Genomic DNA, 12,657 nt, shown 5'->3' with positions numbered 1-12,657 from the left:
GGAGACCTGGAAGAAAGTCAGGATGGCCTAAGAATGACATGAGAGGTAGGTGTGGGGATTGTAGCTTTTCCTTATGTCTAACTTGACTCCAAACCTTTAGGGAATGTATCAAGAGTGGGTTCTTAATAGGTTTACGTTGCGCGGCAGTAAGCCATAAAAGGTTGCGGAGGGACATGGGGGAGCAGATCGAGTGTTCAATGTTACACCATATGGGTGGTCGGTCTTCCTCATGCCATAATGTGAGTTGCACTATTTGTGCCGCTTTGTAATAAGCTGCCACATTAGGGACACCCAGGCCTCCGTCTGTAGTGAGACGGTATAGTGTGGTTCTCGAGATACGGGGTCCTGAATTCTTCCATATAAAGGAGTAGAAGAGAGATTGTATTTTCTTAAGATAGGGGGAAGGCACAGGAACTGGTAGCACCCTAAACGCATATAGGAACTTGGGCAAAATTGTCATCTTGACCGCAGCTATCCGACCCAGCCATGAAATCACGTACCTCTTCCAACATTCCAACAATTTGGAGACCTCATTGAGTAGCGTTGGGAAATTGGCTTTAAATATTGAGTCATATGAGTTAGTTAAATAAATACCTAAGTATTTTAACTTGTGGGTCTCCCATTTGAATTCATAATTTCTTTGCAGGTCTAGGGCACATGCGTGTGCATGCGAATTTTCGTGCGAATTCGCATTAAAATTCGCATGGATGACGATGTATGCGAATTTAACCATGGCAATGCCGGTGTGCTTTTCCATTGATTTCATGCGAATTCGCATGAAAATTCGCATACCAAAACAGCATGCGAATTTCCTATTAAATACATTAGCGGTGATTCGCATGCATTCCACTCGCAGGCGAATTCTGCCGCTCTTTTGTGCATTTTTTCACCGCTGAAAAAACGCACCTCAACAACGCTACAGTGGAAACAGGCCTATCCACTTGCATTACATGTGCGAATCTGCATGCGTTGGACGCATGCGGATTCGCGATAGTGGAAACGAGCCCTCACACATGCTTCTGTTGAATGTGTTCAAAGGGTCCAAGCGCTGGATTGGTGAGGTAGAGGAGGTTGGGGGAATCCTCTGCATAGTCCCTCTACTAATGCAAGTATCTACTTTTGCAATTTAAGTGCTACCCAGAGAAAATATCAAAATACAATGCTGAAATATATACCGTTTTTTACTAAGGACTGTGCAACTATGTAAAGCAAGTCCAGTGATTCAAACAGTCTGGCCAATGGCAACAGTTGTATTTCAGTATAATCTGCCCTGGATCAGCATGTTCACATTACTTAATTACTAACCACTGACAGGTTACATAAGCTGCAGTGCTATAACTAGAGAATCATCTGACTGGTTACCCACTCTAGTAGTGGTGAAAGTAATATAACTAGCAGTCTCTGAGAGCAGGAGCTTTTACTTTGCAAATAGGTAGATCAAAGTCCTTACTATTTCTCCACCCATGGGACAGGTTTCTGTTTCTTGCCATCACTGGTGCTTCCAGAACTGCTTGTAGAGGCTTTCTCCTTTATAGGCTTGGTGCTGATAGATGTACCTCCTTTCAAAAAGGCTTGCATGATTTCACAACTGAAAAAATACATTAAGGAGGTTTACTACTGATAATTTAGTGACTAAATAGTCCGCAGAATTTTACACAAAGCAGTATCCCCTTACTTACTATTCCAACACAATTTACAATAGGACTTGACACAGCACAGGTGTCACAAGCATTAGCAGGTTGGTGTAACTTAATAATAAATAACCGAGTGCAATGAAAAAGCCTCTTGCTGTCTACTGAATGCTAACAATTGGCTACAACCACAGCACTAAGGTGATATGCAACAAAACAAGCCAGGTATTTTTTTCTTATATGCAGAACCACCATTTCCCCTGGATGCCAGGTGGCTACACATAGCTCAACCCTAGTGGAGGGTAGTTTTAGGCACAGGATTGGGGAGGTCAGTGTTAGGCTGTCATGGAATGACAGTGTTCTCCCCAGACTCTTTTAGCCGGGTGCTCCACCCGGCTAGATTTGGTGACCACCCGGCTGTCATCGGCTCACCTCCTCCTATGCTGTAAGCACAGTTGCCCTGCATTTTCATCTCTCCCCACTCGGCTACTTTTTCATGCCACCCGGCTACTACTTCATGCCACCCGGCTGGAAAAAAAATTCTGGGGAGAACACTGAATGATTACAGAGAAGTCGTTTTAAGCATAGGATGGGGTAGGTTAGGGTTAGGCACGGGATGGTTACAGGGTAATCTGAACACTTGTATAGCGCTTTTCTCCTTTCGGACTCAAAGCGCTCAAGAGCTGCAGCCACTGTGACGCGCTCAAGAGGCCACCCTGCAGTGTTAGGGGGAGTCTTGCCATGAACTGATTACTGAATAGGTACTGACCCTAGCCAGGATTCAAACCCTGTTAGGCACAGGACGGGTGCAGGGTAGTTGAAGGCACAGGATGGGGTAGGTTAGTGTTAGGCTGGCACGTAATGGTAACAGGGTAGTTTTTGGCACAGGATGTGGTAGGTTAGTGTTAGGCACAGGATTACAGGGTAGTTGTAGGCACAGGATGGGGTAGGTTAGTGTTAGGCTGGCACAGTATAATTACAGGGTAGTTGTAGGCAAAGGATGGGGTAGGTTAGTGTTAGGCTGGCACAGGATAATTACAGGGTAGTTGTAGGTAAAGGATGGGGTACTTTAGTGTTAGGCTGGCACAGGATGGGGTAGGTTAGTGTTAGGCTGGCAACTGCCTAGGTTTGCCTTGTGGATGATCCGGTGTTCAAATGTTGGAACACCGGCTCTGCTCGGCACCACCATAGCCTCAGTTAACATCGCTGGTTGCTTGGGTGCAACATATACCACTGTATCAAAAGTAACAACTTTGTAGTAATCCACAGAGAGGTACAGCTGTGGGCAGCTGACATTTCAGTGGAGGCACTGTTGGATCGAACACTCAGGTACCTGTCACCATGAATCCATCATGCAGTGGTGGTGGTTTTCTAAAACAGGCTTGTGATTTTTTTTCTGGGGATCTATTATTATAGGGGATCTATAATCTATAATTATATGTATTATAACACAAACAAAAGCGTGCACGTTTTCAGTAATCAACACTGGAGCAAATGGATTAGCCACAACATCCAGCATTTGGAACGCAAACTCATATAGGTCTCCCTCGATTTGGGGCTTCTGCACCATTTAACACATGCCTCACTCTGGCAATTGCAGGCGACAAAGCTCCATCTTACCGGCCTGCAGCAAGCTGATAACAGTAACCCCATCCCGCCACTCACTTTCCTCCGCGCGATTCGCTGTCACTCTTCAGCACCTACAACCAGCGCGCCAATACTCAACAAACACTTCCGAGTCCTGCGCGAAAGGCTTCCTTCCTGTGCGTGCGCCGGGGGCAGTCATCATCACGTGACCGTCTCCACGCTGCTAGCTCTGGGAAGAGTAGTCTGGAGGGGTTGCGTTGCCGGGTGTTGTGTCTGATTACGCTGCCTGTGGATTTGCGCTGCCCCGCATGCGCAGTAGGAGACTGTGCGGCCACATTTCCTATAGAAGATGCTGCTGGAGGTAAAATAGTAAATATCTCCGCTCCCACACCTCTTACACTCCCCAAATTTTCAGGGTAGGGAGGGGACCCCCCAACGACCTCTATGCCAAATTGCAGCCCCCGAGACCCTCTGGTTCCCAAGATAGATTTCTCTAATCTATCGCCTGACCCAGCGGGGCTAAGGGGCTGCAATTTGGCATAGAGGTCGTTCGGGGGGGGGGGGGGGGTCCCCTCCCTACCCTGAAAATTTGGGGAGTGTAAGAGGTGTGGGAGCGGAGATATTTCGTATTTTATCTCCAGCAGCATCATTAACTTCACACTGAGCATGCGTGCTACTCAGTGTGGAAGGGAGCTTCCGGGCAGCGCAATCAGACATTACACCGTGTACCTTGGGCAGCCCAGAGAATGCTGCTCGGAGTTCCGGGCATGCGCAATGAAGGGGGACAAATTGGAGGAGCTATGCTGCTGCTAACTCAGTGGGATTTTTCGGTGTGGGTGGGAGCAAATTCTAGGAGTCCATGAGGGACCCACAGGAGCTTAGGGACTCTTTTCTAATAAATGACTTATTTGTGAATTATGTCCAATACGTACAGCAATTGTTTATTTTAGCAGGCCACGAAGCTGGGGCCTCTGCTCTCCAGGTGCCCTTCGGCATGAGGGTGCGTATTTTATATCCTCATATCTTAGTAATTAGTGGAGCGAAGGGTGTGAAATTTGGCATGGGAATAGCTTCAGGGGTCCCATATCTATTCAGAGTTACAGATTGTCCAGCAAGCTCATGGTGAACCAGACATCCTAAGAATGTGTAGAGGTGGCCTTACATCAGGCAACTTGGTGGCCAGGTGACCATCTGATTCGATTATTATAATCAAATCGGATGAAAATCGGTGCTGCCACCTGCATGGCTGATCGACAATTGGTCGCAAGAATCGGTCAGACATGCTGCAAGATGTAAGGCTGATTTGCTCAATGAGGTGTGCGGCAGTAACGGCGAGCAATATCAGGGCAAGCGATGAAAACCCTAACACGGTCCCCAGTAATGTTCATGGTGCCAAGTGCACTATACATTACCTGTCCTAGTCTACCGCTGACTCTGGGCGCTGTCCTTGGTCTGTACACGTGGTTTCCTTGGGGCTTCCTCCAGCCCACCGTAGGCCGCGAGGTCCCCTGGCATCCTCCTGGCTCCTCTCCATGCCCCGTCAGCAGCTCCCGTTACGCGCGATTTTCTAACTAAACTGCACATGCGCAGGCCTGTCACGCCGGCTGCCGTGATGATTCGTAGCAGCCGGCATGATGACAACGAGCGCCAGGATCCAGGAAGAGTCGCCCGACACCAGGTGAAGACATGGAGAGGAGCCAGGAGGACGCCGGGGGACCTCGCGGCATACGGTGGACTGGAGGAAGCCCCAGGTAAGTGACATTTTTAAATTTAGGTTACTGCTCAGGGTCCCTTTAAGGATTTGAAAAGGATAAAGGATTGGTTGCTCCTCATCAGTGCATGGCATGGATTACTATGGCTCTAGGACTTGAAACACCCAGAGTTACATACTTCCCAGCAAGTAGAGAAAGAGCCATGAGTAGATAAAATGCTGTTTAATTTTTTTTATCTAATAAGATGGTTACATGCCTTGAAGTTCTGTAAAATGCTAAAATCAATCATGCAATCTCTAGAAAATAAATTTGAACAGTAGGACAACTGCAGCCATTAGGTAAAATAATCCATCAGCACATTCTTGATTGGTCATGACTTGTATGTACAGCGCATGAATAAGAGCAGAGTGTGTGGATAATGGGAACGTGTACAATGGGAATGTGTACAATTCAGTCTGTGGGTAAGTGTACAACACATGGGGCCTGATGTATGAAGAACCGGTAAATTGCCGTGCTTAGAAAATGCATGGCAATTTTATCAATACTTAAGCTGGAGGAAGCATGCGTTACCCCATTAGTGCCACACGTGGCGCACCACACATTACCATAGCAACATGTGTGTTAATAGGGTTATGCTCACTGCCCCCTTGCTATTAGCATCGGTGAAATTGCCAGTGACAGTATGTCCACAGTGATTAAAAAATACTTTGACACATATGGAAATATTGGTTCCAACAACACCAAAATAACAAAAAGAACTTTGCGCAGAACTAATCAGTAACATTCTCCAATTCTTTACATTTGCAAAGCCATAAACCTTGTACACACATCGGTTTGTCTACTGCTGAGATAAGGACTTGATCACAACAAAATGAGGAAAAGGGATGGCGCATGACAGAGCAGCTTCCAACGTGCAGGTTGAATAGGAGAGCAATATTCTCGGGGTTGTTCAGGCTTCTGATGTCACTGAAGATCCGGAGAGATAGTATGGTTTAGGTGAGCCAACGAGTAAAGGTGGGTACACACATCAGATAAAAGTCTTTGGAAAATGAGAGATCACAGACCAATTTTACCCCCTTCCAGGTAGTATGAGAGCCATACCCACATATTCTATTCTATTGAGCTGAACTCCCCATCAGATAAAAATCTTTGCAAGATGCTGTACACAAAGATGCTGTACACATGCAACAGATCAGTATCTGCAAAAGATCAGTTCCTGCAAAAGATCAGTTCCTGCAAATTGCATTCATAGTCTATTATATCTGCAGATCTCATACACACCTTGTTTAACGGACATTCATCTGCAGATCTGACAATCATCCGCAGATCTGAAGATCCATCCTGGTAGATCTGATCTGCAGATAAAGGTCTGTTAAACAAGGTGTGTATGAGATCTGCAGATATCATAGACTATGAATGCATTTTGTAGGAACTGATTTTTTTGCAGATACTGATCTGTTGCATGTGTACAGCATCTTTGTGTACAGTATCTTGCAAAGATTATTATCTGATGGGGAGTTCAGCTCAATAGCATAGACTGTGTAGGTATGGCTCTCATACTACATGGAAGGGGGTAAAATTGGTCTGTGATCTTTCATTTTCCAAAGACTTTTATCTGATGTGTGTACCCACCTTAAGTCCATGGGCAAATTCTGCTAATGTGATTGGGTGGACAGCACCCTCTCAATCTTCCAGGGTTCAGATAGGTTGTAGTAATAATACGCCCATGCTATTTGGCCAATTAGAATGCTTCAAGTTGTAGACGTTGTTGTAATTGCAGAACTGTTCCCTATGGACTTTCTTGCTGGGTCACCTTAACCATACTAGTTCCAGATCCTGCATGCCAGTTTGTTAGGTGTTGTCAGGGCCTCCTGTACACGTGCTACATTTCCGCATAAGGGTAGTCCTTATCTGAATACAATATTATATCCGCGCAGAAGATAAAAAGTACCATAGGCTGCTGGGACCAAAAAGTCCTCAGACTCCATACACTGATATCCATAAAACTTCAGCGCCTCATGGTACTTCAAATAGTCATTTCCACCACCAAACACCCTTCAAAGTGCAGGCTTACCAATTGCCAGCCAGACCCAGATTATAAGGTCTATGTGCTTAATAGATCACTGTAACGATCAGCTCTCCTTCCCGTTTATCCTCAGATCTCCATACATAGGCCTCTCTCATCCATGCGGCGCATCAGTTCACAGCATGAAATAATAATAACCAGAACAGATCTTAGTGTTCTACGTTATAATCAGTCACATTTATTGCACATAAGATCAAATCCAGTACTTACATCCGGGCCCTTATGACAGGGACCCCTCAAGAAACAATTGCGTATAACAATCCAATGGAGTGTCGGCCTCACTTCTGCCATCCGTTAGCCTGTTGGGGATCTGAGGATAAACGGGAAGGAGAGCTGATCGTTACAGTGATCTATTAAGTGCATAGACCTTATAATCTGGGTCTGGCTGGCAATTGGTAAGCCTGCACTTTGAAGGGTGTTTGGTGGTGGAAATGAATATTTGAAGTACCATGAGGCTCTGAAGTTTTATGGATATTAGTCCTTATCTGAATCAGCAAAAAAAGGGCGCAGGAGCCCTTACGGCACAAAGGGCACACCATAGGCGCCTATAATAATGCCGCGATTAGTGGCATAAACGGATGGTTTGGTTGCATGGTGGTGGCTACTATCTACAATTTTTGCTGCAAATTGCAACTTCCGCAAAACCGCGGTAAGCGGCTATGTAGGTAAATTTGGGTATTTTACAATGGCTTAAACTAACCCTCTGCACCCGCTATGCAATGCTGCAATATAGTTATCCGCAAGGCATCTTCTTTTCCACAAGCCTTACTGCACTGAATGCCCCATATTGCCGCTAATCGGGCACCTCTAGACACCCAAATGTATCTACATAGCCACTTATTGTGGCTTTGCGGAAAGGGGGGCACATTACAGAGGGGGATTTAGGGTTAAGTGCCACTAGGGGGGGAGGGTTAGGTTTAGGCAGGCACCACGGGGGAACTTAGGGTTAGGCACTACCCGGGGGGAGTCAGGGTTAGGCATCACCAGTGGGAAGTTTTAGGGATAGGCACTACCAGGGGGAGGTCTTAAAGACAGGCATCACCAACTTGGAGTCTTAGGGTTAGGCACCACCAGAGCAGGGTTTTGTGTGAGAGTAGGGTTAGGTTAAGCCATAGTAAAATATTGTTAAATATTACCGATCTTCTACTATGGAAATTCAGTAGTAGAATATCATCCTGATTCAAAACTTTTTGCTTTTACTGATGGCTAACATGGTACAACACTCTACTGCTTCTGCTATTATCAGCGACGTTTTACTACTGGCAAACCCTGCCCTTTTTTTCCAGGTGCCTTTTTTTCTATGAATGTGTCCTTATCAGCCACCCTGATCAAGTTTACTGCAGCGTGTGCACATTGCAATACTCAAAACTCAATCTAATGCTAGGTACACATGATACAATTACGATCGATTTTCCGATCGATTTCCATAGACGTGATTGGAAGATCGATCGGAAAATTGATCGAAATTAAGATCAGGCATGTTGGAAAAAATCGATCTGGCAGGTAAATCTAAGAGAAAATTGTATTGTGTGTACCTAGCATTACAAAACATATTTCAGGCATGGGTGATAAGGAATAAAGACAATCTTTCAGGTAAGAGATAACACACAGCAGTGGCGTAACTATAGGGATTGGGGCCCAAGTGCGAGTTTTACATGGGGCCCCCTCAAGCACCCTATACAGAACAATTGATATTGAGAACCAAAAGCTTCCAAGAACAGCCACAGTGTCAGAGACGTGTAATCAGGGGAGAAGAATAGTTTGTTACTGCACCCTGTGTAGTTTAAGTGTTAAGTGCTCCTTCCTACAGGGAGGCAGCCATTTTTTTTGTAGTTTAGGTAGTGGCACGGCAAACATTGATCAGAGGGTACAACACACAGAACTTCTAGCAGAGCTGGTATCGCGATGAAGTTCTAGATAAGTTAATGCGAAAATGAGTAAGAGCATTGCAGGCTCACCTGCAAAGCAGCAACAGGTGTGGCATCCGTAATCTGTGCATGCGACGGCCGCGCATGGACAGATAGGGGGAGGGGGGATGTGGAAGGAGCCTGCAATGAGGTGAGAGCTTCCAAAGGTGGAGTCCGCGGGAGCAGATTTTAAACAGGTAAGTACTGAGGATAGTACTTAGGTAGGGGAGAGAGGTTGTAACTCCAATCTACCAATAAGAGTAAACAGAGTTCATGAGAACCATAAAGCAACGAGATCAATTACGGTATATATTGATCAATTTAAAGGGAACCAGAGAGGATGACACATACATACCTGGGGCTTCCTCCAGCCCCATACGCACGGATCGCTCCCACGCCGCCGTCCTCCGCTGCCTGGATCCGCCGCCACCGGGTCCCGTCATTGCCGCGAGTCGGCAAGTCGGCAGGCGGACGCGGCCAATTCTCCGCATCACAGGGTGCTCTCCCCATACAGATACGCATGTGGCTGCTTACTGCGCAGCCGCATGCGTACGTGTATGGAGGGAGCCCCTGTGATGCGGACAATTGGCCGCGTCCGCCGGAAGTGACGGGCCCGGTACCGGCGGATCCAGGAAGCTGAGGACGGCGGCGTGGGAGCGATTCAGGCTTATGGGGCTGGAAGAAGCCCCAGGTATGTATGAAATCCTTTTCCTTTTTTCACCCCCGTTCCTCTCTGGTTCCCTTTAAAGTGTAAAGAGTACAAGCCGCAGGGCGAATCCCAAATCATTAATAAGAATTGATTTGTTTGTATTTTGATTTCAGGAGTTGGGCAATATGGAATCGAGACAGCTGCAGTGCTGGCAGCAAAGATGGAGATGTCAGTCGGATAAGCGAAAGGTTCCAGATGCCAATCTGAGTTTGGAGAACAGCGAGATTCCTGAGATTGGAAAGAGACTAAAAAGCGAGATTTCTGAAATTGGAAAGAGACTAAAAAACGAGATTCCGGAGATGGGAAAACGACTAAAAAAACTGACTGAGCAAAGCATAGTGCAAATTGCTAATGTTTTTCTTTCCCAAGGTGGTGCTTTTATAATGAAGAGTACCGTGCTGATGGTGATCCTAGGTTGCCATTTCGTCCTAGGAGAACGAAGAGAGGACATTCTCATGTATAATAAGGGGTTAATGAGAATGCAAGACCCAAACATGTTGATGTTGGGTGACAAAGGTACTGATCCTTTCACACCTCCCTCCACTTGGCACAGATGGACCAAGCAGGGATGGAGGAAAAGAGCACTTGTTCCAGGAGAAAAATTTCATGGCACAATGGGGGTGAAAGGTCTGAAGGGTCAGGTGTGTGGGCAGTGGGAATTGAATGGCAGTGTAAATCTGCTATTGAATGCCACACTCCCAGAATCGATACACCGATCCAAAGGTTTGTTAAATGGTACATTGCAGTACAATGGGTACATGCAAAAGGTGGAGTGTGTGATTCAGGGGTACCTTGTCTTGGTTATGCAGAGTGAGATGGTTCTAGATTGGAGAGGAACGAGCAGGAGGCGTCAATTCTCCTATTAGAGAGACGCAGGGGACAACATCACACTCTGGAGCTACCAACAGAGAGTGCCTCTGAAACAACTATACACACGTAAAGGCTGGAAAGCCGAGGGGGGTTGGTGGGTCTCGAAACAAGAAGTAACAATCGAGATCAAGCCACATTTCCAGGTGACAAAGAGGGTGGGGAGAGCGATCCCGGGGGAGGGAAGGCCCACACAGGGAACCCCATTCACACTACACGGGTCACCACATGGGACGATATTACACAGTCCATATGCAGCCGCTTATCCTCATGTTAGTTGGGTAAGTGAAGAGGTACTCTTAATTGCAAGATTGCAGAGAGTACAGTCTTCCCGACCTCAGGTACATAGTGTGCCTCAGGACATAAGGGGGGAAGAGGTCCAATCAGGACAGTTGGGGACATATTTTGTCAGGGAGATGCTAGAAGATCCTGTACAACTGAGATTGGACAAGGGGAGGTATATCGATTTTTCTGGAAAAGGATCTTTTGCATGGCAGCTTCGAGATGTTTGGGTGAACAAATGGAAACTGTGCAGCATTCCTTTAGGCACCACCACTTCCTTAGTTCCCACCTCAACACATGTCTTACACCAGGACCTGAGAGGTCAACCTTTTTTGGTGCTAGACGGGGAGGTGAAACCAGTAGAGTTGTCCTCATGCGGGCAATTCTTGCAGAAGTACCTGTGTTTGCCGGGGCAAGTCAAATTTAGTGAAGAAGCCTGCAGGCTCCATAACGCAGAATGCGAGGCTACCATTCAAAAGATCCACCCTGAAGCCAAACCGATAGTTCCGGTGGCTGAAGGAAAGGTTTGTTTTAGCATCATGTCTAATGATACATTCAAGGTACCGTATATTCTCATAATTGTTCCGATAAGGGGGATTTTCCAAGGGGAACATATTGGGTGAGCGGAGATCCCATATGGATCCAGTCATCCAGGTTTGATGACGTTATTTTTCAAATGGTTAAGAGAACTCTTAAGGTCAAAGTTTCACGGGTAGTTCCCGTCCTGAAGGAGAACACGACATGGGACAAAGGGGAACAGGGTTTGATCCAAGACGACCACACTTTGTTACAATGGTTAAACAAACAGTACACTAAGTTAGAGGTAAGATTTCACCATGATCCCGGTGATCTTAACGAGGTAGAACACAAAAATAAGCAGGTGAGTTCCAGTCTGACCTGGTGGAAAAGGTTTCCGGTGCTGTTCCAGGGACATTCGGACTGGGCCTCTGCAGTTCAAAAGTTCTTCCTACACCCACTGGTCGTCTGGATGGGGATGACAACTTTAGGCATCATTATCCAGGTGAGGTTGCGTGTTAAAATTACGTAAAACAAATTAACCTGGTCAAGAGATTGGTGCCTCATAAACAATCTCCTGAACCAATATTTCCAAATAAGGGATATACAGGGTTACGGGTATAGGTTTAGTAGTACCGGTGATGGAGTTGATTGTATCAAGGCGCTCTTTTAGAAGGCACCTGGCACTGCTCCATTGAGTAACAAACACACAAGTTTCACTTTTCTGTGGTCATGCAAGTTTGTGAGTGATACGCAAGTGACGCAAATGCTGAGCATGTGGTATAGAGGGATTTAGAAGTAGGGCCTCCCCAGAGAGCCTGGTTACAGGAAGACCAAGAGGTCTTGCTCTCTCTCTTCCAGCAATAACGGCCGAGAGCAGAGAAGTTGTGTGAGCACGAACATCGAAAAGTGAAACATAAAGAAAGAAACCAGGTACGGTTAGGTTCAGAAGTTGGGATCTGCGGATCAAGCCTTTTTAGGGGGGATTGTTATAATTTAAGTAGGCCTCAGTTATTTGGACTGAGTTAGTCAAAAAGGCTTGGAGTGCAGATCGGCCCTTTAAGGGGATTTTCTCTGAGAGAGAAAATCTGCAGTTCTGTCAGCAGAACTAGAACATACCAAGAAGCTGTTCTGTGGACAAGGCCGCAGGTCTCCCTGACCTGGGCATGTACCGCGACTAGAACAATAAACATCAGCCATGTTTTGTAAATATCCACATTCCTGTATGTATGTCAAATGCCTCATTGATTATTAATCGAGTAGGTGTGTATGATGACACCACGAGTGGGTCCACCAATAGTCTGATCTGGGGGACGGCAAAAATGAGGTCACATTTAACTCTTTCCTAGTCGGTATTAAA

The 12,657-nt window shown here is 46.2% G+C and overlaps 1 protein-coding gene across 2 annotated transcripts in view; it reads right to left on the bottom strand.

Annotated features, from left to right (window-relative positions):
• The window catches only part of RFC4 (replication factor C subunit 4), a 67,511-nt gene extending 64,111 nt beyond the window's left edge, over nt 1-3,400 (bottom strand). Inside the window, exons 1-2 of one of the 2 annotated variants that reach the window (XM_068279311.1) lie at nt 3,297-3,400; nt 1,451-1,588 (exon numbers count right to left, since the gene is read on the bottom strand). In XM_068279311.1, the coding sequence (XP_068135412.1) occupies nt 1,451-1,578 (128 nt within the window). In that variant the 5' untranslated portion in view covers nt 1,579-1,588; nt 3,297-3,400. Of the gene's footprint in view, nt 1-1,450; nt 1,589-3,251 lie in introns of both variants that reach the window. The other variant, XM_068279312.1, reaches the window with a different exon arrangement.
• Between the last annotated feature and the right edge of the window lie 9,257 nt (nt 3,401-12,657).

Source organism: Hyperolius riggenbachi, chromosome 4, assembly GCF_040937935.1.
Source record: "Hyperolius riggenbachi isolate aHypRig1 chromosome 4, aHypRig1.pri, whole genome shotgun sequence".
In the NCBI taxonomy this organism is placed as follows: Eukaryota; Metazoa; Chordata; class Amphibia; order Anura; family Hyperoliidae; genus Hyperolius; species Hyperolius riggenbachi.
Note: the sequence above shows the minus strand (reverse complement) of the source record. Positions and strands in the feature narration are given on the sequence as shown.